General features: G+C 36.2%; 1 protein-coding gene across 11 annotated transcripts in view; it reads left to right on the top strand.

Moving 5' to 3' along the window:
• Positions 1-27,179, top strand: part of bru3 (CUGBP Elav-like family member bruno 3) — a 1,256,451-nt gene that overhangs the window by 262,049 nt on the left and 967,223 nt on the right. The window contains exons 1-2 of one of the 11 annotated variants that reach the window (XM_074093040.1): positions 20,041-20,418; positions 24,816-24,875. The exons of 9 other annotated variants lie outside the window; for them this stretch is intronic. In XM_074093040.1, the coding sequence (XP_073949141.1) occupies positions 20,400-20,418; positions 24,816-24,875 (79 nt within the window). In that variant the 5' untranslated portion in view covers positions 20,041-20,399. Of the gene's footprint in view, positions 1-20,040; positions 20,419-24,815; positions 24,876-27,179 lie in introns of those variants that run through there. One more of the 11 variants, XM_074093039.1, reaches the window with a different exon arrangement.

Raw genomic sequence — 27,179 nt, 5'->3', positions numbered from 1 at the left:
ATCAGTAGTTAGCGCTCCTACTTTAGGCGTTAATATTACTTTAAAATGCACATGTGTGGTAAAGGGCATAATTACCCTCCTAGCAGCGTCGGAAGGGTTCGCCTCGCACTTGGGACCGGCTTATGGCTCTACCCTGAATTTTCGCACGCAATAGAAAGCTAATAAAGTTGTAACATCACTTTGAAATGCGTTTGTTAAAATTATATGGGTGAAAAGGAAATTGACGTATCGTAAGGAAGTAGCTACTGTAATAATAATGCTGGAGAATTGAAGTAATGTATTTCACTTTAACATACATTTTAAGTTACGTTGCAAGTTGCGTTGAGTAACCAAACGGGGAAATTACTGGCACTTGAGGTATCCCATCTTAGGCCTCTAGGTTGGCAACGCACCTGTAATCCCCCTGGTGTTGCAGGTGTCTATGGGCGGTGGTGATCTTTTTTTTTTTTATATTCCATTATTGTTTTCTGTTTAGAAGCATGTTGATAATGTCTGGCAAATGCGTTTTATCTCAAAACGACAGTAAAATAAATGTTAAACAACAGTTTTGACATAAAACTGACCCCTTGCAGTTCGGGTGCAACCTTTGATGGCGAAAAACTGACTTTGCTGCATTCATCACAGATACTACTAACTACTACTAAATAATATACTATTACGTCAGTGACTCGTGACGTAAAATATCAAATTAATAGCTTTTTATGCGTAAAAATTTTCTTTCCCAGCGTTCGAGCCTGACCTTGTCCCGAAGAATTAATAAAAAAATATATTCTTACCATGATACCGCATGAGGGTGAGAATACAATTAAATTTAATAACGGAATCACCCCACGGACAGGAAGCGGGGTTTCTCTTCAAGAATTAATGTCCCCGTAAATTATAACTCTTTTGTTGTTGCCAAAAAGGAAAATGGTTAATAAGTTTTAGGAAATGGACATGGGGGTTATCGGGCCTTTTCTGTGGAGCTTCAATTGTTGTGAAAATGTTAAGGGTTTTTTTGACGACAATGGTTTTTTAACACGATTTTGTTTAAGAGCACTTTTACATGTCTGTTACTGGTGGGTCAAATTTTTAATCAATTGGATTGAAACCAACTTACAGATTAGATAGAGATGTGATTATGTGTTAGAAATTGATCACAATACGCTATATAGTGTGTAGAGAAAGAGAGAGAGAGATTGGGTGTCTGTTATCAAAAGTGGCACAAAGGACTTGGATGAAATTTGGCATACAGATAGTTCATATTTTGAATTAACATAGCTAAAAAAATAATACTTTTTATCCTGCGGTATAGCGATGAAAAAATTCTGCGTAGACCAATTCGCAAGCAATAGCTGGTTTGTAATAAATTAATATGCTTCAATGAAAAAAATATGACTGACTGACTGACTCATAAACTCTCAAGTCCAACATCTTGGACCTAGAATTGACAATCTTTTTCGATGTTTTAAGTCTACGTCGAAAAAAAAAATATATTCTAAAAAAGCCGTGGTGGCCTAGTGGTTTGACCTATCGCCTCTCAAGCAGAGGGTCGTGGGTTCAAACCCCGGCTCGCACCTCTGAGTTTTTCGAAATTCATGTGCGTAATTACATTTGAAATTTACCACGAGCTTTGCGGTGAAGGAAAACATCGTGAGGAAACCTGCACTAATCTGCGAAGCAATTCAATGGTGTGTGTGAAGTTCCCAATCCGCACTGGGCCCGCGTGGGAACTATGGCCCAAGCCCTCTTGTTCCGAGAGGAAGCCTGTGCCCAATAGTGGGACGTATATAGGCTGGGATGATGATGATGAATTCTACGCACTAACCATTTCGATTTGTCTTTTTGAAATCGTGCAGCCATATTTTATTACACTCTAGTTGGCATGAAATAACCAGCTATATACCTAATACCAAACAGCATTAGATGTTAGATAATATAACATCAAGAATAAAATAACTACAGAAAGCAGGACAATTATGGTTTGTCATTTGAAAGTTGGTTGAATTAAAATCACTACTTTGTGTTTTTTTTTATTCGACTGGATGGCAAACGAGCAAGTGGGTCTCCTGATGGTAAGAGATCACCACCGCCCACAAACATCTGCAACACCGGGGGTATTGCAGACGCGTTGCCAACCTAGAGGCCTAAGATGGGATACCTCACGTGCCAGTAATTTCACCGGCTGTCTTACTCTCCACGCCGAAACACAACAGTGCAAGCACTGCTGCTTCACGGCAGGATTAGCGAGCAAGATGGTGGTAGCAATCCGGGCGGACCTTGCACAAGGTCCTACCACCTGCAGGTAGTAACTTGTGAAGGTAAATGATGAAAAACTTATAACACTTATGTGTTTATGTTAAAGTTTATGAATAAAGATTAACGTAACTTCGTCCATTCATATACAGTGGTGGCCACGTAATTAAGAACGATTTGAAGTTCCAGATTATTTTTAACTAAATCATGTCATGTGTAGTCGTGGTCCTTCTTAGAAGTAACTAGTTACGTTATGAAATAGCCACATGAATAGAGCAAACGGATTTACAATAAAGAATAAAATTACTGTCATTTTTTTACAAATTTTGTTTTATTCTCTTTAGTAACAAATTCAAATAGTAATGAAGCTGGACAAATAATTAAGAACGATTTATTGAACGGTTCGAAAGTTTTTTATTTGAAACTTAGATTAACTAAATCACACTAACGTGAAGTTTGTACAGAAAAAAAAGCAATGTAATACATTTTAACTAAAATTCATAGTTAGTAGCATGTCCACGGCTTTTTATTACTGCCTTACACCAGCGAGCATTGAATCTATCAATTTTTGACATTTCGCAAGAGAGATAGAGTTCCATTCTTCTAAGAATTACGTCATACAGTTCTCTTAAATTGCCACACTGTCGATTTGAAACTTTTTTCTTGACTTCGCACCAAAGATGCTCTATGCTCTAAGATCGGGGCTGTTGGCTGGCCAATCTAAGACAGAGAAACTGATTGCGATGTGAGGAATTCCTTAACGTACGTGCAGTATGCTTGGGATCATTGTCGTGCTGGAATGTCCAAATAACCGGAAGCACGCCTTCAGCATATGGTAACATTGTTTCTTCCAGTATGTTTTTGTATTGAAATTGATCCATGTTTCCTTCTATCAGCCTAACAGGTCCAACACCATGTCCAGAAAAACATCCCCAAATTTTTACATTTCTCCCGCCATGCTTAAAGTACTTTTGTGTACTTTGGGTCGGATGCTTATTTGGAGGCCGTTTTACATATCGTTTTGCCATCAGAACATACCCTATTTATTTTTGTCTCGTCAGAAAAAAAGAACGTTTTTCCACTGTCTGACTGTCCAGTTTTCATATCTTCTGCAAATGCAAGCCGGGCTTCCCTATGACACCGTTTCAACATAGGCACCTTCCTTGCTATCCTTCCGTGCAACTTTTCTTCCACCAAAACGCATTCGAATACTGCGTGCCGAGATTGCTGAAGGGTTGTTTTCGCCAAATATTATTTTCTCAACTCATTAGACCCTTTAAAAGAATTTTGTTTTGCCAAACGAACATATTTCATCATCTCGACGAGATGACTTCTTTGTCTAGGTACACGCGGAACATTTGCAGTAGTTTGATACGTACAAAATCTTATGGCGTGGAAAACCATAGTTTTTGAACATTGCAGATGATCGGCTATGTGTTTATACGACCAATTCTTGTCGCGAAGTTTTAGTATTACTTTTCTTGTAGATTTATCACAACTTTTATTTTTTCCCCGTTGTTTTTATATGAAGCAATCGCCTTTAAGACTTTTACGGCACTAAATGGCGCCAAAATTATTCAAATAATAACCTAAAACCACAAAGCGGCGGTCCGTTCTCTATTTAAATTTGAATAAAAAATAAACTATTCAGCGTTCTTAATTATATGACCAGCCAGTAAGTAGTAATACTAGGTTTAGATGTAATATATAAAGTTATCTATTTATTTTTAGCCAATTATATGTATAAATGAATTTACCGCTAGTAAGGAAAAGTTTTACGATACCGAGAGAAGTACAAAAATATACATACAGTTAGTAACACTTGTCAGTTTGAAAAAATCTTCTCTATAAAAAATCGTTCTTAATTATATGACCACAAACTGTAACTACATCAATCTAAAACTACTTTCTTTCGCACAATAGCGCTGATTGCATTGAAATTGGTGTAGTAATTTTCTTCAAAGTTAGTTTGTTATTACAGGCAGTGTGAATGTCAAGGAAATAAACAAGTAGTTAAGTGTGATTTGTAATTTAGCTCGACTATGCCAAAGTCAAAAGAGTTATGATTTTAGCAGGGGTGTTGCGTATATTTAACTGTAGTGCACTTCATTTCAGACGCAAAAAGAGCCTCAACTATTTAATGTTAATTATCAACCGATAGCATTATGCTCTATGCTCTATAACAACCCCATTTCAATTAAAACGAAAAGTTACTTATGAAGAAACATGCCCCATTAAAATATCTACAAATACAACGTTATCTTAACGCCGTAAAAACATTGAACGTTCAAACTTCGACTTTAAAGCGACGGCTGAAGTGTTACAGATTTCACGATGGGTGTTTTTCTGCAGCATTTTTAAGTTAGTAAAGCTGTGTAGCACGTTAACGATCGAATAGGCTGGTTCAAAGAATGTATTTGCCTGAGTCGCGAAATATTAAAAAAAAGGCCGTCACGTTTTCTGCTTGGCCAGATGTGAACGATTGCTCATGTTGCCTTGTAGCTAGCTAAATATACTTAATCCTGTTAATGTTGTAAACGAATAAGATTGTCTGCGTGCGTGCGTGCGTGCGTGCGTGTGTGTGTGTGTGTGTGTGAGTATGGGATTACAGAATTTGATATGTTTATATTATTATCCCAATCTCACGAGAATGTCGGAAATAAAAGAAGCAGAAGAAAATAAAATCAAGCCAATGTGTTATTCCCGAGACCCAGCTACCAAATTTCATCTAAGTCATCAAGCCTCTATATCTAAGTTCTAAGTCTATAGTATCTAAGTTAAACAAGCGTGAAGTAGTAACAAATAAAATGTTTACAAACTTTAGGATTATCAAAATTCCCCCAGCAGATTTCGCGTGGACTAAATCTCTACCCCAAAGGTATCCTTATCATCGACATAAATACACAAATACAGCGAAAATGTCGTTGACCTCGTAACCTTATTCTCCCGAAGCTATCTACTAGCGGTCCTCGTATTTGCCCCTCTTTACGTCAGCTAGGCAAGTAGGCGAGTGAGTATCCAATCCGATGTGCCCGCAACGAGATAGCACTCAAGGCGCGTGTCGTACAGAAATAATTTAATCGTCTTCAAAATTCACATACTTCAAATGAAAGAGGAGCTTTTAAATCGTTTTTTTATGTTTGTTACCTGAGAACTCCATCATTGATGAAACAATTTCAAATAATTTATTGAATCAGGCGTTACTTTGCGGAGGTCCATATTATTTTAGTTCATTGAAACAATTTTAATTTTCTTATCGTTAGAATGGGAATACATACTTTCAATGAATTGAATGGAACAGCTCTTTAAATATTGTAAGGACACGTATGGTGATTTTATATTTGATATGGTTTATTTAGTTAGAAATCACCATTTGGTAAAGTAAAATTGAAGAAGAAGTTGTCCGTAAACGGGAACATGGCAAATTTTTATGGTTTCTGTAGTCAGATTTCATTCTGGAGTCTGATCACGGAAATAGTAACCTAGCTATTAAGAAAACAGAAATGTCATTAAGCAAAAACGCAAAACGCTAAAAATAATATTTATTTATTCTGCTTGGGTAACGAAGTTAATGACTCATTTTTAGGGTTCGGTACCTAATGGGTAAAAACGGGACCCTATTACTAAGACTCCGCTCTCCGTCCGCCTGTCACCAGGCTGTATCTCATGAACCGTGACAGTTAGACAGTTGAAATTTTCACACATTATGTATTTCTGTTGCCGCTATAACAAAAAATACTAAAAAAAGAATAAAATAAATATTTAATGCGGCTCCCATACAACAACCGTGATTCGACTTTCGTGCGGGAGTCCGCCTCGCACTTGACCGTTTTTTTTATTCTTGTCTCTTGGCGCTTGGTTGCCTTGGTCTTAGACGAAGATTTTGCTTTAGGCACTAGAGCATAAAATGTCACTTTAATTTAGCATAAATACGAAGGTTACTACAAACATGAGAAGTGAAAACTTATTTATGACATAAGTAGCAAGCGTGCGTATTAACTTTCCTTTTACCCCTCAAAAAGATTCCCGTGGGAATCTTAAAGAGTGGGTGAAGCCTACAGCCATAGGGATAGTCACACAAACACCTCTACGCAGCTACGGGAAGCGTAGAGGCTCTACGAAAGCGTAGAGGGTAAAAATGGGTCAATTCCTTTTTTTTTAGCATTATACTCGCACTAATTTTGTTTATTGTGATCGCTTTAATAATTTAAAAGTTGGACTGGAAATTCCTTTTTATAATTGAATGGCAGGGGTGGTTTTAGAGAGCACTAAATTAATTAAGTTTAATTTAATTTATGTTATTCGAAGTAATATAAATATGGCTGTGGATATATCGTCCCCGTAGAGCGAAAAGTCACTAAGTCGTATTTTGCTGTTTTGAGATACGGCGGTTTAAAGTTGTAAAAATAAAAAAAAAATCTAACGTTTTTGGCGTGAGATATTTATCATAATTATGTCTTGTCGCAAAGACATAACGCTACGGCATAAGCTCCAACTGCCAAATCGAATCAAAAAGTTCTATTTTCCTGGTTATTAGCGATAATTACTTTTATCTCTTAAATTATGAACCTAGATGTCAGTTAGTGATTTTTTCGACTAGAGTTAGTGAATTGTCGCTCACTTTTAAAGTATAAAGTAAGAAAATAACTATAATTAGTTAAACTGTTCCTAAAATGTTTAATACCAAATTGATTTTTATAATAACTATACACATCTGAAACTTTGATAATGTAAAGAAAATCAATAAAACTCAGTAAGTATTTAAAAAATAAATTATTGCTGGTTCATTTTTTTAAAAGGTTATTTAGGACCATTTAAAACAAGAAAAATCGGTCAACCTCCGTACAATGCCTTAAAAACAAATGGTTCAGTAATAACTTTGTGTTAAAAATTCTAATACAAGCTTTTTGTTGGCGGTAATTTTTTCCCCTGGTTACCAAAAGTAGGTAGTCGTCAAGACGACTCAAATGAGCCCAAAATTTCAAGTGCCTAGCTATTACGGCTCAAGAGATAGAGCTCTGTGACAGACGGACGGACGGACAGACTGACAGACAGCGGAGTCTCAGTAATAGAGTTCCGTTGGCACCCTTTGGGTTCGGAACCCTAAAAAGGGAAAAATAAGACGAAAACAATATTTTATAGTACTTCTGGATCTTCTTCTGTGATATCAGGCTCAGGCAGCGTGTCTATGATATCTTTTTGAGTAGGTAGAGACTCGTACCAATAGTGGAGATCTTGAGGAATCTTGATACGCCTTAGGGATAGGAAATGCTTTGAACTGATCTAACCAGGTTTGTCTTTGGCCGCTGATTTCGCATTCATCGGTTCTAGTGCCTCTTTGTACCTTTAGCCTCTTCCTAGGTCGCGGAATCGCCTTTTTTCCTGGAATAAGTCGAATTGGGCGTAAGGGCCATCGTGTGTATAGCGGAACTTAACAACACCTTCTCAAACCGAAGACATTTTATTTTCAGCCACTTAATTGGTTTCCCTTCTTGGTCTTTGCTCGTGTTTCTGACTAGTTTAGGTAGACCAATCTGTAAATAATAAATAAAATGCATGCCATTAATATTGCATAGGTACCGCGTGTAAGTTAAACAACCAATCGTCATGGCATTGAAAGAAATTCTAGAATGAGCGGTACTATAAGTATTCGTGTAATATCGCTGTCAGTTCATTCCTTCAAAAAGCTAAGAAAAATTTAGAAACAATACAGTAAAATAAAAAACAACACACCGTGCTCAAACAAAGCATTAAAACAATAAAGCTATGCAACCAAGTTACCCACATGAAGCATTAGTGAAAGGTTAGTAAAAATATTAGATGGTATTTCAGCAAATTTTAAAACACCTTATATTAAACGCCACATTAAGCTTAAATAATCGTTTACTTTCTTTGCTTTGAGTCTTCGGTTCACGAAGTAGTCATCACAATAGGTACCTACAAAATTCAGTTGAGTATTTAATATTACTCTGTCTGTATAAACAGTTAAAATTAGTGAACCCTTATTAATGTCTTACCTTCTCAGCTTCTTTTTCATGTTTTTTAAAAATAAGGTTAGCCGTTCATAACTTTTCGGATTCTCAGCGTCAGTCAGGATTTTCCTGCCAAAAAAAATGTTTGTGAGTCGTATTCGCAAGGTTTTTTATCACGTTAGTAGATACATAAAACCACGCCTCTTTCCCAACGGGTTAGGCAGAGACTACGTTCTTCCACCTGCTACGATCCTGGCATACAACTCGTTTCCTCTACATTCATCAATCTTTTCATGCATGCACGTCGATTTAGAGTACTCCTGACCCGATCTTTCTTCAGTCTTCGTCTAGTTAGGCCTTACTCTTCCAACGTCACGTACCACGTAAGTACTCGTACCAAATTGGAAAGAAACTACAATGTCGAACATTTAAATTTATAATAGGTTTTTTTTTTGTCAGTTTACACTTACCTTTTCAATTCCGTAATTTTTATTCACCAAACCTAAAATAAACTTTGCACACGCACCACGATCCATTATTTTCATTACCACACGGCACATGGAGAAATTAAGTCGCGTGCGCATCGGTCGACGCCACCATGGGGAATGAAATGAAAGTCACTAAGGTGACGCGGGGCCCTTCTTCTTAGCAATAAACTCACTAACTGACGCGCGTAAATTACCCACATTCAAGCAATACGCATCCAAGTTGTTCAAATAATCATTAAAATGTTTTGATGAGAGTACAAAAAGCAATTTATTGTTTGTTTTTGCAGTGTAAAAATAATTAAAATTGTTTAATGACAATGGTATATACGAGGTTTATGCCATTATTGTTTCTTCCTATTCGCGATTCTGCACAAATAAAATTCCACACAGCTGAATTTGATCACATGCGTAATGCTTCACAGTCATTATTTCTACGCAATCTTGTTTCTTCCTATTCGCGATTCTGCACAATATGAATTCCACACAACTGAATTGATCACATGCGTAATGCTTCACAGTCATTATTTCTACGCAATCTGTTTCTTCCTATTCGCGATTCTGCACAATATAAATTCCACACAACTGAATTTAATCACATGCGTTATAACTTCACGATACTATCTTAATATCTATCTTTATCTTTATTCTATATATCTTCTATACTATCTTGTTTCTTCCTAGTCGCGTTTAGAAATTTAAAAGAACGGACTGCGTGAGTCGCTTTTCCCGCGGTAAAAATGATCATGGTCGCGAGCTTTAAGTTATGTGAACGGAACACCTTGAGGCGAGGCCTTCCCGAAGGCAGCAGCAGCCTAAAAATAATAATAATAATAAACGGGTTCGACTGAAATATAAAAAAAAAAAATTTCTCCGCCCCAATTTCGACCGGGTTTGATTCCCGGTTATGTATGATATTTAAAAAAAAATACAGTGTTGTGAAGTATAACGCATGTGATCAAATTCAGTTGTGTGGAATTCATATTGTGCAGAATCGCGAATAGGAAGAAACAAGATTGCGTAAAATAATGACTGTGAAGCATTACGCATGTGATCAAATTCAGATGTGTGGAATTTATATTGTGCAGAATCGCGAATAGGAACAAACAAGATTGCGTAGAAATAATGACTGTGAAGCATTACGCATGTGATCAAATTCAGATGTGTGGAATTTATATTGTGCAGAATCGCGAATAGGAACAAACAAGATGCGTAGAAATAATGACTGTGAAGCATTACGCATGTGATCAAATTCAGATGTGTGGAATTTTATTTTGTGCAGAATCGCGAATAGGAAGAAACAATAATGGCATAACCTTCGTATAATCCATGACAATTTGCATGATCTTTAAAGCTCATATTACCATGATTTGATGATCGAAAACTCAATAAAACGACTTAGTTAATTTTCGCTTTCATATTTTGTAGCAAATTTGCAATCGTTAGGTAACTAAGTCGTTTTAGTGAACTTGGAAACAAAATAGTGCTCGGTCATAACCATAACTGGATATGGCAAAAATAACTAAAATGACTTAAGTAACCCCTTTGACAGATATATTTTCGGTATAAATTCATTAAGTAATTTAGTTATTTCTCACTTTAATTCATGCGCAAAAACAACAAAATAATGATTTTACTAACTTTTTAAAATTGGATCTATGGCTCCTATTGACACAGCGATTAGACTCAAATTTGCAGAAAAAAAATGCGATGTCGATGGCATTAAAAAGCCAATTTCGTCATTTTACGACTTGGTGACTTTTCGCTCTACGGGACGATATTATAATTAGTATATCCTGATATACAAATAAGTAATTTTATCATTTAAATTCGAGTTCTGTTCCGCGTACCTTGATTTTAGAGAAGTTCGATATTCCGGCACAGTTGCTTGCGCCATGATCACGAGACGAAATATCCAGCTTCTCTAAAATCAAGGTACGGGGAACAAAATCCGAATTCAAATTATAAAATTAGTAATGACCGGGATAGCCTAATACATTGTGTTGCAAAGAAGTTATTTCTTGTTCGTGTTTGGTAAAAATATATTAGAGGTATGTAATTTCACGGATGAGTGTGTAGGTATTTATTTTTCCAGGGTAGACGGTCTTTGCATCCTTTTCTCAAAGTAACGCACGGCACTTTTGACCTCCCCCCCTGTAGGTAGCAGGAAGTCAAAGTACTACGAAACTTCGTTTTGAATCCTACTAATATTATAAATGCGAAAGTTTGTAAGTCTGTTGCTTGTTTATTTGTTAATTCGTCACATCTAAACGACTGAACCGATTTAAATTAAATTCGGTATACAGATAGTTTGAATCCCGGAGAAGGACATAAAAAAATTTATATCCCGGAAAATTGCATAGTTCCTGCGGGATAGCGATAAACGAATTTTGCGCGGACGGAGTCGTAGGTAACGGCTAGTAACCTATTTTATTTTTAACTGAGTATAAAGGTCAACGATAGAAAGTGTATTGTGATACATTTATTTTTTTCTGTGTCTTAAAGAAAACTAGTTGTTGTTATATTTAATAACAACAAGAAGTTGTGGTGGCCTAGTGATTTGACCTACGGCCTTTCAAGCAGTGGATCGTGAGTTCAAGCCCTAGCCCGCACCACTAACATCCAGTTCAGGTACAAAGCTACTACAGTTCTTAAGATTTACTCCCCTGCGTCAGACAATCAGATAGATAGATGGACAAACAACACTGAAAAAAAAAAGGATAGCTGAACTAGTTCGGCTACTTGACGTTTAGCCAAAATTTACTAATTAGGAACCAAAATTATGCTAAAATTGCAAAACTGATTTGTAAGAAATCACCTAACTTTTAGCTACTAGTAGGCCTTAGTTTTGTAGGCACTCAAGTTATGTTACGAGCAACAAATTTTTTGTTACTGTTAGAAAATCTTTTTTTTCAGTGATGTAGTGATTATGAATAGGGTTCTGTCAGTTGCCCCTCAGGTACGGAACCCTAGAAACGATCTAAATCATCAACATCTACTCTCACACACTCACCCCTTACCCCCAACCTAAACTGCACCTTCCATCAACTAACATAAAATCTAAAATGGCGCCGTCGCACAAAACTAGCTTCACAATTCGTTAGAGATACGACGTTACGTACACGGGCTAAGGACTAAAGTGGCTCGTGTTAGTTATTTAGGCCTCCCCCCACATGTGAGGGAAGGTAATTAAGTAAGGCGAGTCGTTGATTGACGGCCGCTTGATTGCGCCCAATGGGATGCGATGATCTTTGCCCTTGCCTTTATACATACAGACATACATACATATGATACGGATACGTGAGGATTGAAAGGGTTTTGATTATTACGCTCCAAAATTGGGTTAAGCATAGGTTTTGAATATATGTATGTCGGCTCTGCAAACCGCGGCCCCGGCTAGGCAAAAGAAATGTGGGCAGACCGCCTGTTCGATGTTCCGATGACATTGTGGAGACAGCAGGACCGGCCTGGAAGAGAGAGACAGATAGTCGATCTGGATGGAGAAAGATTGGAGAGGCGTATGCCCAACGGTGGGCGAAAACGCGCTGAAGAAGAAGCAGAAGAAGATGTCGGCTCTAGCAGCTAATGGATAGTTGCTGGAAAATAATAATCTCGATTTAGTGTCAAGCTAGGCTCATTTGAGTAGGTGATATTATATATAGAACTGATTGGTTCATGCGTTGCTTTAGAATCCATATTCTCCTCAATATATTTATTTTACTTTTCTGCCGCCATACGTGTTCTATAGCTACATCCTGTGGGATCCGCCCCCCTTTTCTTCCTCTCTCTTTCTTCTACTTTTTTGCGGTATTGAGGCCTGCGTTATAACGTAGTTATATGTGGAAGAGTATTTGTATGTCTTATAGGCTTAGATAACTGTGGTGCGCGTTTAATAGCGGTTCGCTTCATCTTTCCTTATGCGAATTACTAAAGGATAGAATTCGACTCCATCGTATATATTTCTAGATAGATAATAATCAAAGACTTTTATAGGCTAAAGCTGTTATTGCACACCTTGTTCTTCGTACATAACTGTCTTACTTAACCAGCACTGGATGGGGCCAAATATGTCCTACTTTAAACAGATTTTGGTATTGTAATTCGTCACTTTTACTGTCGATTTAGTTTCCTAAAAATTGGGTACGATGACGAGCGAAGCGAAAACGAGAGTTAGGCACAATTTCAATCACAGCGTGCAAGCCGAGCGCGCGAAGCAGAAGCCTGTCATTAATGAAGAAATAGTAAGATATGTTATGTTGTAGAAAGAAAACGAGCTAGAGGAAGACCAAGATTGACCTATTATAACCAGGTGAAGGAAAAGGTGGGTGTCGTGTCGTATGAGGAAGTCAAACAGCTGTCCAAAGACCGTGCGGAGCGGCGATTTCTCAACCGACAAGAAAGTAGCTCTTAAATTTAAGAAGTGAGAAGAAGAAGTATAAGATTTGTTATGTATGAGGAATGCATAAGGGTAATAAACTAGTAAGACACCTTTGGCCTCATCTACTATTAGTTGAGAATAGGGGTTAATTAAAGTTTCAAATTATGTGAAAAAAAATTCGGAGAAGTAAAGAAAAAAAATATTGTGCTTCGAATGTGTGAAACTGCCAAGCTAAAACCAATTTTACTGTCTAGATGTATATTGAATATTTCTATCCAGAGGCCAATCAAAGACGCCTTTAGCTTTGTACTAAAACAACTACGCCGAAGAAGTCCGAAGACTCATGAAACCTCTGAATTATAAACATTTTCAGTCTTGAAATTAGCGTCAGGCAAATAGGATTAAGTACTTTAATTTGAGCGTCTTCTCAAATTCGTCGCTGAGCGTAATTTAAGTTCAGAAATAAGAGACTTGCATAGTAAAGTGCGGAGCTTCTAAATCTTTAAGTTTTGAAGTTATTAGGATTCTTTATCTGAAGGGTGATGCTGTCTTTCTGTCATAAGTATAATTTCAAGACCAGCTGAATAAATAAAGAAAATAGGGGCGGGGGATAAGAGGGGGAAAGGAGATAGGGGTAGGGGGGTGACATACTTATTATTTTTGTTTTCAAAATGTCAACTCAGAGTTAATACACTTAAACATGCTGCATATAAAACGTCAAGCGTGAGTCGGTTTTAGCATGGTAAAAGAGAATAAGTAGGTTCACTACGAACAAAAGTACATCGCACCCGCCGCACGCACTCACTGATAATTTAAGGAGGATTAAGTTTTCTTTAGTCAAAGCTGCGCTGCCGTCGGTGGCGTACGTTTCGATTTTAGCTCACTCGTCTTGCGCTCGCTTCGCGAGATGATCACCTTTTACGTTCGCGTACTCGTACGTTACGTATTTTTTGTATCAGGTATAGTTGTAAATTAGTAGTATATAAGTGTAGTGTGATAGTTTTGTGCAAGGACACATAAAAAAATAATAGATACACCTACTTATAAACAATATAGCTATGGTATTATGTGTAGGAAACATGAGTAGTATGTACACAGTCGCCATCACCACTTCGGCGAATTTATAAATAATATTTTTAAATTTAGTATAATAATAATAATAGAGCGGCAAAGATTCTTGTTTCTCTAGACACACATAATAGATAATTTTAAGTTAACTTTCATACTAAAATTATTTGCCGGTAGGTAATTAATTAATCTAAAATAGACATCGACAACCCTAACCGTCCACGCCGGAGTAGGCAGTTAAGTCTCCTAAAGGGTCGGAGTGTGCATACTTGTTCTATTTTACTATGGTTTTAGGAAAAAAATGTAATTTGGTGCCGCGTTTGGGGAGTCTTTGAATTAAATAAAACTAGGGCTGCGTGATAAGCATCAGAAAAGTTTCTACTTACCGCCATTTTCGATGTTCAGAATGTTTTGTTGCAAGGATTATTTCATCATCATCATCATCCCAGCCTATATACGTCCCACTGCTGGGCACAGGCCTCCTCTCAGAACAAGAGGGCTCGGGCTATAGTTCCCACGCGGGCCCAGTGCGGGTTGGGAACTTCACACGCACCATTGAATTGCTTCGCAGGTTTGTGCAGGTTTCCTCACGATGTTTTCCTTCACCGCAAAGCTCGTGGTAAATTTCAAATGTAATTCCGCACATGAATTTGGAAAAACTCAGAGGTGCGAGCCGGGGTTTGAACCCACGACCCTCTGTTTGAGAGGCGAAGGATTATTTGATTTGTGTATAATATTTGAGAGAAAGATAAAAAAATATATAAATATTATGAGACCATTGATCCCAATTGACTAGTCCCAAACTAAGCAAAGTGCAAACTGTACATAATTATTCTCTCTCTCTCCTCCTTCTTTTTAGCCATTTTCTGGGTGTAGGCATCCTTCAGCTTTCACCACTTCTCTCTGTTCTGTGCTACCTAATTCCAGCTTGACCCGGCTATTCTCTTGATGTCATCCTTACATCTCATGTGCGGACGTCCTCTCGGGCCTGTCGCGCCCCAGGATTTCCACTCTAAGATCTTCCTGCACCCCATAATTATTATTACGCATTAAAAAACTTGTGAGATGTTGTTATGAAACAGTCGTATTTTAATACTTCTCATTACCTAACAGTCACACAAACTACTATTGCACCTGGCTGGTTTTTATTATATTGTTCATAAATATTACGATCGCGCATAAGCTAGGCTTGCATGCATCCCGTATCCCGTATAATTAAGCCTTAAAACTATGCACGCAGAGGATTAAAGTTATAATTAGCATTTCATGTAAATTTAACTAATGAAGTTAATTTTCTGCGACACGTGCTTGCGACATATTTTTATAGAAACAACTAGCCTTTACTTACGGCTTCGTTTGCGTTAATCATTAAGTCTGGCAGTAGAATTGACATTCTCATTGGGAATAAACAAAAATTACATATATGTGCTTTATTAAACTTATGTATGACGAACAAAATAAATGTTGGCGGTTAGGATTTTGGAATTTTGTTTGGATTTTGTGAGAATGTCGGGATAAAAGTATACTAGGTATGTTTTATTTGAAAACATCTGCTACTCGTACCTACTTTTAACAGATGAATTTCCCGAACTAATCAAAGTGTGTGCTACTGATACAAGACAACAGATAAACACATTTATACAGATATTTAAATACATTAAGTATAAGCGTCCAAGACTCGAGAAAAAAGTTGTATTATTCATACAAATATCTGCCTTAATCGGGGATCGAACCCATGACCCTAAGTTTCATAGTCAGGTTTTCTAATCACGTGGCTATCCGGTCACACACACACACACACACACACATACAAAATTTTGCATTTATAATATTAGAAAGATTATATTACTCGCATCGAACCGTCGTCTTCCTTTTTTCCATTCCCACTGGCCTCGGTGTATCCATGTGTTTACGAGGAAAAAAATCCAAAAGTACAAAAAGTACGCAGCAACGAAAAAGCAAACCGCGGAACATCTAATTAAAATTTGGAAAGGGCGCGCCGCGTAAGCACTCGCTGAGAACTGTTACCGACTTTAAATCCCTTAATGGGTCAGAAAGGGCAGGCGAGGACGGCGTTGCCAAGCGAAAAAACTAAAATACCGGAATAAAAGCATGATGTCCTTCCAAAAAATACCGAGAATTTGACGCAAATACAGATTTCCTTCACGATTTCTTCATTAATTTTATTTGCGCCATTAAGATCACATGATTAGGTACAATGACTTTCAGTAATCGCATAGAGTTAAAGTTTGGTATGCATATTATTACATAGATTGTATAGCTATGTCAGCGTGTTGGCTGTCTGGCAGCCAATTAAATAGAATAATAGTTTTTTAATGGATTGTCCGGAAAAATATGATTTTGATTTACAACACGTCAGTATTAAAAGCCAAATTGTTCTCAAAAAGAATAGGTGCGAAATAAATTTATAATCCGAGAAGTTGCGCTGTTTCCTTAATTAACACAGCGGAATAATGTATTTTTTTCTTTCTATCAAAGTTGATTTCTAATTTTCATTTTGTAACTTTTCAAGAAAAAGATTTACAAATATTACGCTATACTCTTAAAAAAATTAAAAATCCTTCCAACTTTTCGGTTTGGATTACTCCCGAAGAGTCTAAAATTCCTGAAATTCCATGGCATATTATGAGATATGGTAACTCTAGGCAAGAAGGAAAGTTAATACGGTATTAACACTGCCCTGCGACGTTGGTTGTTACGTAATAAGGTTACTTTTTATGGCTACCTTCACCATCATCATAAACAGTCGGAAAATGACCAATCAATGTAGCTCCAAAGAAAAACAACGAACAGTCTTTGGTATTTGGAGCGATAGAGAAAGAGAGAGAGATAGAGATGTACACAAGATAAAATACATTGATTGAGTTTGCATCCATCCACTCTCAAGGTCAATGAGGGTTTTCCGACAGGCGAAATATCAGCCTATATCCTTCTTTGGGTCTCAAATTATACCAAATTGCATCACTATTTGATGGTGTTACTTTAAGCTTAAAGAAGCAAATAAATATACTCACATTTTATAATATTACTTAGTAACCTTTAACTGCGAGTTCGCTTGCGGTAACCATTGAAAACCATTGAGGAGGCCTTTTTTAAGTTATATGCTATAATTTAATTTGCCCGAATTTCGTATGTCCGAAAATTCATTTACCCGAATATTTCGCTTACTAGAAAATTTATTTGATATATTCATATTTTCGCGAAAATTAGATGCAACAATGATACAAATAATGCAATACGCATTGATTTCTATATTATAAAGTGCAATAATATTATTTAATAGAATATTCAAACGTCATACTAAATAGTGTTTCTTTCTGAATCCATCTTGGCTATGTATTATCTTCTTCCTCTGAACATCTAACCTAACCTGAGTCTGTTAGGGGCCTGAACGACTGTAATTAATGATGACGGAGCTCCGCTACGCGGAGCTCCTATTCCGCGTAGTTGAGGCGCTTGGCGCCTTGTTGCAATTCTATCCTAACTTAACCTATGTGGGTAAAATTTACCCAATTCAAAGGGTTGTTTAACGTATGGGATTTATCAGTAGTGTCGATAATCGCCATTTACATAGATGGCCAATGAAATTAGGTATGGCATGTGATACTACGGATTACAATGATTATGAAAAATTAAATTATTGATATTAATATTATGGGAAACATAGATTCTGTCATTTGATTAATATAGTAAACAATGAGTAGTGTAAATGAATTTATAAGAAACTATATTATAGCAGTTGAATATTATGTCACATGAAATTCGGGCAAGTAAAGGTATACCGGCGCATTGACAACTTTGAAATTTGTGTCACGAGATTGGTTAAATAAATGAGGCAAGTACATGCAAGAGTGTAACGTGAAATGGAACTCACGATACTAACGCCATCTAGCGATATTTCACTTGTCGAAAAATCTTCGCTTGTATGATGATTTATCCATACAAAATTTTGTTACTCGACTTGACGGTTAAGACTTTGGGATTTTACGTCCGAGAGTCTTGAAATTCTATTCCAATTTAGCCGTCCACTTACATACGTAGTACACTCAAAATATACGTCTATAAAATATTTTTCCCGTTATTCAAAAACTTTTCTTTCATAGTTGTTGTCTATTCTTCGGGACACGTTGCTCGATCAGCTCTTCTTTGATCAACAAATCTTGCCATCTGCGTCGGTTTCGTCAACATCCTTGTTTAAGATTTTATCTTTTAGAAATTTAAAACGTAGCTAGCTGCACAATATTTTTCTGAAAAATACCTGAAAAGTGCCAGCTCAAATACTGGCTGATATCTATACTCATCCCACCCGATCTATTTTCTAAAAATTTAACTGGCGCTTTTCGTATAAGATATCGTCGGGGATAAAACAAATTTGCGTAGCATTAGTTAATTCCGTGTATCTGACAAACTAAGGAATTTCCAGCAACATTTATTTAATAATATTAGTTTATTTTCATCGTCACATAAACTCGCGAAGCAATTCAATGGTGTTTTTGAAGTTCCCATTCCGCACTGGGCCCGCGTGGGAACTACAGCCCAAACGCTCTCTTTCTGAGAGGAGGCCTGTGCCCAGCTGTGGGACGAGTATAAGCTGGAAATGACGATAATGATGATCAAAAATCGATAGTTTGATTGAACAACGTAACTAACACGCTAATAAGAGAGACATCAATTTTATTAGTTTTTTTTATCGATCAGCTGGTAAACGAGCAGGTGGGTCACCTGATGGTAACTGATCACCGCCGCCCATGGACACCTACAACATTATTAGGACTGTGGGTGCGTTGCCGGCCTTACAATAGGCGATACACATAGTAACACCTCATTTAATCTATGCCTTCTTCCCTATTTACCAAGTAAAAAAGAATAATTTAAAAATACGTAAAGTTTCTACGTTAAATTTGTTAGCAAATAAATAAACTAATTAAGATTGTCTGGCATTCGCTCTTCTCCGGTACTATTCGTAGAGTGGAATCTAGACCATTCTAGATTTCTGTTTATAGCTAAATACATTACGGAAAGAAAAATCTAACCTAGTTTAGACATTAAAAGCAAGATTTATCAGCTTATGATGTATCACTTAGATGTATTGTATGTAAGAATAACGATAGTTAAAGACTGATTGATAGAAAAAACTGCCGGAATCACCTAGTTACAGACTCATAGAAGAACGAACTAAGAAATGTTTTTCAAAAATTTCCACACAACTGTTTCAAAATGTCACGCAAGAATCGTAAGTCAAGATGTAGTACCTCCACCTCCACTTTAAATACTAATCAAAATATAATACAGAGGTGAACGGATGGATGGACTAAACACCTACTTTCATATTTCCACTATAAGGACGCAGCAGTTATGCGTGGTAGCTGCACAATAATTAAGAAAATAAGCAATTCGAATATGTATGTGACGAATTAACACTCAATTCCTCTTATTGTGAGAGTTGACTGTGTGCAGCTGAGAGACGTAAAAAGAGATCACTATATTATATGTAAGACCTTTTGCCTTTGCCACATTCGCGACCACATATCGCTACGCGTTACGATAGTAACCAGTAGCAGCGTTTTTCCGCTTTGTAGCAAAAACTGCGTGCGAAAAGGAGAACCTGATTTCCGGTTGCTTGGTACTGAATCTGATATACTCGTAACATTTTCAATAATTTGTGTGATTATCATTATCACGGTTGAGCGATTACGATTTTATATTATCTTTTACAAACTTGCGATACTTTCAGCCTCGCTCTTAACACTTGCCATGCGTCCCGTACTCGTTTATCGCTGGTTATGTTGTGGAAGCCCACGTGCCTCAGCCGGGCTGGGGCGCACGCGCGAGCCGCGAGGCTGTGTTGACTCGTCACCAACCTCCAGTCCATCGCCTCCACGGCACCTAACCGCGCGACCCGTCGCCTGCCCGCGCGACCAAATCGTAAACAAAACCAACGCACTATGACATGCACCTTATGACGAAAATAACATAATTCGGTGTATTTAGTTAAATTTTTGATGTCTATAATTTGAAGTGAACATTTAAAAGTGTCTTTTTAGTGCCATTCCGATATATAGGGCTCGCCAGTACAAAGTTTTTATTAATCGCCTTCATGCCTGTAATTAGTGATATATAGTTGGTAACGCGAAATTCTAAATAGTACAGCTTAGTGTGCGTAGTTGCGCTAGTGTAACTAGTTTTAAGTGAAACACAAATATACGTATTTAATATTTAAGGAACAGTGACAGTGTCTCGATGTCTCTCATTTGTAGAGGTGAGTGGGAAATATGTCACTTTCGCTTGCACATTGGAGGTGTTAGTGGTCTGTGGTTGGATAAAAAAAAAGCAATCAACATAAACGAATTCACAGTTAATGCTAATAATAAAAGTGTCTTTAATTTTCAAATCAATATATAAGTAAATCTTCAAATGATATTATAATAGAATAAAAAAGTGAAAGAAAACAAACAATATTTAAAGTATTTTAATAAAACACGGTACTCTGGCCTTACGGGGCGTCTAGTATTTTGAATAAGAAAAATACCGACTAAAAAGCTATTTCAATTGAAAAATACCTGCTTGAATTGTGCGACGGCCTCAGACTGGCGGAGATTCTTTGTAGGCGCTTCTTCCGCCGCTTGTTTCAGAGGTTACTAATAAACAAAAAATAAATTATGTGGCGTTGTGGTAAAATGTAAGTCAAATCACGTAAAAAAAAAAGTAATTTTAAAAACCGAAGCCAACATAGTTTTTGGCCGCACTGATTTTTGATTTACACAAAAATCGTTACTTTTTACATCATTGCGTACTGAGATCATAATCTCTTTTTTCATTGTTTATTTATCAAGCAGTAGGTTTTTACTTGACACAAATTGCCAGTGGAATTGTATATTAATTATGTTTTACTTAGAAAAAAACAGTTATTAATTAAACAAGTCATAGGTAGTTTAACCAGCCGGCACGAATAAAATAAACGAGTAAATGTCAGTATCCATGTGTGTGTTACAAAGACTAGATTATATACAGAGATTTAATAACAATTGGAACGAAAACTATATGATATTAAACTTTTTGCTATCTAAAATTTAGGTAGGATATTAATCGCACATTTTTCACTTGAACGCTTATATGCAACTTAATTTTTTTTGGACACCAATTTTGTGAAATTCTTTGCGAAATAAAATCATTGGAACCATGACTTACGAGTACACTCGTTTCGTTCATTCCGTTCAAGCTCTGGAGAAATCATCTCTACCATAGGATTGGGCTGTTTTAGGTGTTGTTAGCTGTGTTAGGTTAATTAAAAGATAATTAACAATCTTACTTTTAAAGTTGATTTCGTACCGCTTTATTTTCGGTTTTTATTCTTATAATAAATAAGAAGATGGAAGGATGGAAGCTATTTTCATGACGACATTGCCATTTCAGCAAAAAAATTAGCACGTACCAACAAGTTACAGGCCAAACACAAAGAAAATACTTTCATTGAGTGACGAAATAGTTTCAAAAATATGATTTTCATCGCGTTTCAGTCTTAAAAAATTAACTTGAAATATTTATTTTCTTTAAATAATATTTTACTATGGACTACTTCAGTTGCTTTTGATTCATGACTACTTGTTTAGTATTTCATCATCATCATCATCATCAGGCCTCCAGAATGAGAGGTCTTGGCCCGTAGTTCTCATGCGGGTTTGTGCAGGTTTCCTCACATATTTTCTGCACCGTATACTTAGTGGTAAATTTTAAATTGAATTTCGCACATGAATGATGATGTGCAGATGTGCGAGCCCGGATTTGAATCCACAATTCATTGCTTGAGAGGCAAGATCAAATAAGTACCATACCATTAGGCTACGACGGCGTTTATTAGTATTTAATTTCAAAGTATGTATTTGCTTTAAACTTTATTTTAGTTAATTTTATTTTTAACCTAATCATCTTTTAAATAAGAACTAGTGACTATCAGAAGAAGTTTTAATGCCGCAAATTCACCTGAAACTTTCTTTATAACCGGTTGGCACCGTTAAAATAAAAGAACATGATATCGGGGAGCCCCAGTGCAGTAATAACAAATCTCTGCCTAGGCGCAATGCCAATACAAGAGTGCTATTAGTGTTGCCAGTGGCGGAAATAAATAACCTGTGATTGAATCAGAATACCTACACTGAAAAAAAAAGGATAGCTGAACTAGTTTTGCTACTTGACGTTTAGCCAAAATGTACTGATTAGGAACCAAAATTAGGTATGCTTATATTGCAAAAGTGGTTTTCTAAGACATCATCTAACTTTTAGCTACTGGTAGACCTTAGTATTAGTAAATCTTTTTTTAGTGTAAATTCAGGATTAACAAAAGCCCAAGTCTCATTGCACAACGTTGATAAATCCGTTTTAATATTCCTGTTATATGTACTTACTTTTGTTGTCAAATGAGTACGGAAGTTTCTAGACTTATCATGGGACACTTGACACCAATTGACCTAGTCCCTAACTAAGCAAAGCTTGTACTATGGACACTAGGCAACGGATAAACATACTTATATAGATAAATACATACTTAAATACATATAAAACATCCAAGACCCGAGAACAAACATTCGTATTATTCATACAAATATCTGCCCGGCCGGGATTCGAACCCGGGACCTTAAGCTTCGTAGTCAGGTTCCCTAACCACTCAGCCATCCGGTCGGTCGGTATAATCTACATTTAGTACGAAACTCTAAATGTATGAAGTCCGATATGTTCTTGGCTGACTTTTATCAACGTTGATACCAAAATATAAAAAATGGTTATCAGCGTTGCTAGTGTCAGTGTAAATTACCCCTAAATGAGATTTTCAATCTCAATTAGCACGGTTCTTTTATTGTTAATTTGACTTCAATTTGATTGAAATAGTCTGAGTGATAAAATTATAATTTCGAGGTTTGATACACTAGTAATTAGCACATTATTTAGCACAGTTACCACTTCTCTCGAAACTACCATCACTTTGGGGAAATTTTTGCGTACTGGCAACACGACGGGTAATATTTTGAGGATATTTCGGCAACTCTTTCGTTTATTTCTCGCAAGTGACTCCGCTAATAGCCGAGAGTACATCTGCTGGTCACTGCCAAGAAACTTGCTGGAATTATTTCGTTTTAAATAACCTTTTTTTATTTATACGCCTGTTTGTTGGAGAGTTTGCTGTTTCAGTATTTGTAGCACATGTCATGTTTAATCTTAATAAGTCAGTCTCCAAGTTTTTACTTAGACGCTGCGCATAAATCACATGTTTATTATAGTGTGACTTTATTCAGGCAAACGAAAATGATCCTCATAGGATTTCCTTTTATCAAGCTTTTATAACTTGCCGTGTTAGTTTGTAGTACGTTTGTGAGTTCAAATATTGAAAGTCGAAATTGATCCACTCTCGTCTTTGATTCGAAATTCAGTAGGCATAATTAAGTAAGCTAAATGACAAATTCAAGTAAAGTGTAAAAAAATATACAATAAATTGGCAAAAAGAATGTACTTTTTTTTGTTAATATTTTTTTTAATCTTCAAATTAACTCCTATGTATTTGGGCCGTCCGATAAAATTAATTATATTTTATTCTTGGTCTAAGCCTTACTAAAGAGGTAAAGTTTTCATTGACGTCGATCGATAAAGGTTTAAATTGATAAAAACAAATCATTCAATTATTCAAAAGTAAATAATGTTGCCAACAGCATTTATTAAGATGGCATCGGGGTTAAATAAAGAACAAAATACGAAATATTGGTCGTCGAACCGGATGTGACATTAAATTAAATCGAAAGTGGTAATACTATTACAGACGTATTTCCATCGGAAAAAGTCAGATCTCAATCTGAATACGACGGCATCTAAAATGTATACCAATACGGTATTTGGACTATTTTTATAATTATGTTTTATAACCCTAAAATTGCTAAAAGTGGCTCCGAAACGGTAACGTTTCGTGTGCTCTGCCTACCCCATTTTGGAAATACAGGCGTGATGTTTGTGTGTGTTTTATAAATTAAAAAATTACAATACCTGTTATCGAATAGAGAAATAATTCTTATGCTGCTTTTACAAATAACAAAGTAATAAAGGTTTAAAGAGAAAGACATACTTGCGTATTACGTCACACGCAAGTAGCGCCATACGAGTACTTGCTGCATAGAGTAAAGTGTTTGAGAAAAAGACAGGTAAATCTATTTGTCAAATAATCTCTATAAACCCAATTTTCAACCGATTTAAGTTTTTTCTTCGCTAAACACTCGCTGTATATCATATATTTTCATAATAATATATAAGACATGACAAATTCAGGAGTTGTCAAATACCGTATTAAATGAGTGATATTCTTGTATCGATTAAAATATAACTTTATTATTTAGTGTCAAATATCAAAATGAAAAATTTACGGCTGTACGATGGGTAGGTACTGAAGTCAATTTAGAGAGCACGATATATACGAACTTTTCTGATAAAAAAACGATAGGAACCATTGCCTAATATCTGCAATTTGACTATCGATTCATCAAAAAGAAAAGTTAACAAAACAAAGTAAGTAAAGAAATAAAGAGTAATTAAATAACCACTCCACTGACACCTCACAAAATGGCTTATTTAGGTTGATTTATCCATGTTCTATTTCTCCACAAACTCATTTCTCCACAGAGCCAAGCGGCCCCCTGATGTCGGAGCCTATACTCAGTCTGTACAAATCTCCTGTATCAGGTAAGTTAGCTGTTAGATAACAAAATATCTACATAATGATATAACTAGATAGTGATGTTAATTCGTAGGGTAGATAAGTGTTGAAGGTTTAGAGCGTTCAGAAATTTGTGAGGACAATATTAGATTTGGATCGGTGTTAGTTAAATAGTATTGTATTGTATGACTTTTTATCTGTGTTAGTTATGAATCGTAAAATGTGTTGCTAAGCGCAAAACTCGGGAACGGCTGGACCGATTCCGCTAAATATTTTTTAGTTGTGTTCGTTATTGTCAGGAGATTGTCAGGGTTGTATGGAAGAAAATTTGCGCGGTATAAAAACATGAAAATAACAGTAAATAAGAGAAAAAGGTGTACAAAGTCGAACATGTCCCAAATTTGTAACACTGAGTTGACAAATTCACCACTTTTATTCGTTTATCTTCGATTTTAAGTAAAGCGCTTCGCGCCTTGACGCAATTCTAACCATTTCTTGAAGATGTAAGCTTTACGTATACGGTTTGGCCTGGAGAGGCCATAGTGGAAAAGTGGGGCTCTCTCACTTTAGGAAGCATACCCACTAAAAACGCACGAAGTCTCATTTTATTTTAAGTTGATTATTAAATTTTGTAACCTAAGAAAATGGAAAGCCTAGTTATCGAACGTACATAATAATGTTTTTGATTTTCTCCCAAAATACGACATACATTCAAACAAAGATTAAACCAACACAAAAGCTTTAAAAAACGTTTTAAAAAGCAAACTCGCACGGATTTACCCATATAATTAAAAAGCACGGAATTGAATGCGATGCAACCCACATACTCTGTTTATAGTGTATGTGTACGTAACTCATTTCCTTAACGACGCGAGAGGCGACATTTCTGTAATAAGAGATTTTATGTTGCGGTATTTTGCGGGTTGTTTTTAAAAAGATGTTTTCGAAAAGATGCTTTTTAAAATGTTCGTGGGACTCATTAAATTTTTATCCCGTAGGATAACGAGGCATTGCTTAGCGGATGCTGTTGCAGTTTAGCTTAAAAAAAATCGAATATAATATGTGTTAACTAAATCTATAGCCACTGGTTAAAGCTGAAGATTGACGATGGTTGCGCTTCTAACTAAAACAATTGGAGGTCTGTGGGAGAGGCCTATGTCATACAGTCAGTAGATGTCCTTGTGCTGATTAAATACTGTTCTTATGACACTCAATAATTATGGCGTCTAATATTATGGCAAATGAACGTTATGGCCCGTAACTCGTATGACAAATAAAATTATAAGAAATGAAAGGGTATAGTCCAATAAAGGTTAGTTTTTTTTTCTATTGAGCCTCAAAATGTAAGGAATTTTAAAAACAAACAATCTGTGTCCATACATTATGTGAACTATAGCTTGTATATTTCGCTGCATCTCATTTCATGGCACTCACGCGGCGCCCGGTCATCAATCACCAAGCTTCTATTTATTACAAAATGCCTAAACTAGTTTCGAAAAATATCAACTTTTAATACCTAATACAGCGAGGGATTTATGAGAGCTTTTCATGAAAAACGACGTCAAGTGGAAATGGTGTTGGATTTAGGAATAATAAAACTGTATCAAAAATTAATTAGATACCTACAGTTATTTTGCAAATATAAGCCGGTTACTAAGCAGTACTTAGTATAAAACAGTTTTGTTTAACTCGAAATGTGAATATTTCTTGTGATAAGTGATTTCTTTAAAATTTAATCATTTAAGTCCTAAAACGTATCAAATGTCAAGACAAAGTGATCATTAAAAGTGTGTTAAAACAAGTCGCAAGAGAGCTTCTTGGTTAATTAAAAGTAAAAAAAGTATCAACCACGAAAAACCCTGTTTAAAAAAAGAGACATCCTACTAATATTATAAACGGCTGGACGGATTTGGAGGAAATTGGGTATGTCAATAGCTGGACATCTGGAATAACACATAGGCTACTTTTATCCCGATATTCCGACGAGATAGGAATAAAATCTCAAAACAAGAACAGCTGGGCTTAGAGTCATGAAATTTGGCATGCTTGTTAATGCAACGTCAACGAAAACCACGATGTACTTTTTGGGAATTCCCACGGGATTTTTTGTAAAATCCCAGACTTTCAATTGTATGTACCGGATCGAATAGATTACGCGTGCGAAGTCGCTGTTAAATAAAGTACCGCATTCAATTTAGTGACAACCAGTAACATTTCGTTAATAAACGCATTTGATGACTGAGTGCAAACTAAATAGCTGCGGTACAATGCAACCGCATCAAATTGACTCGATTCATAACGCATTGCACTTTAGAGGACGTCGGTTAAAA

The sequence above is a fragment of the Choristoneura fumiferana genome, chromosome 10 (genome assembly GCF_025370935.1).
Source record: "Choristoneura fumiferana chromosome 10, NRCan_CFum_1, whole genome shotgun sequence".
Taxonomy (NCBI): Eukaryota; Metazoa; Arthropoda; class Insecta; order Lepidoptera; family Tortricidae; genus Choristoneura; species Choristoneura fumiferana.
Note: the sequence above shows the minus strand (reverse complement) of the source record. Positions and strands in the feature narration are given on the sequence as shown.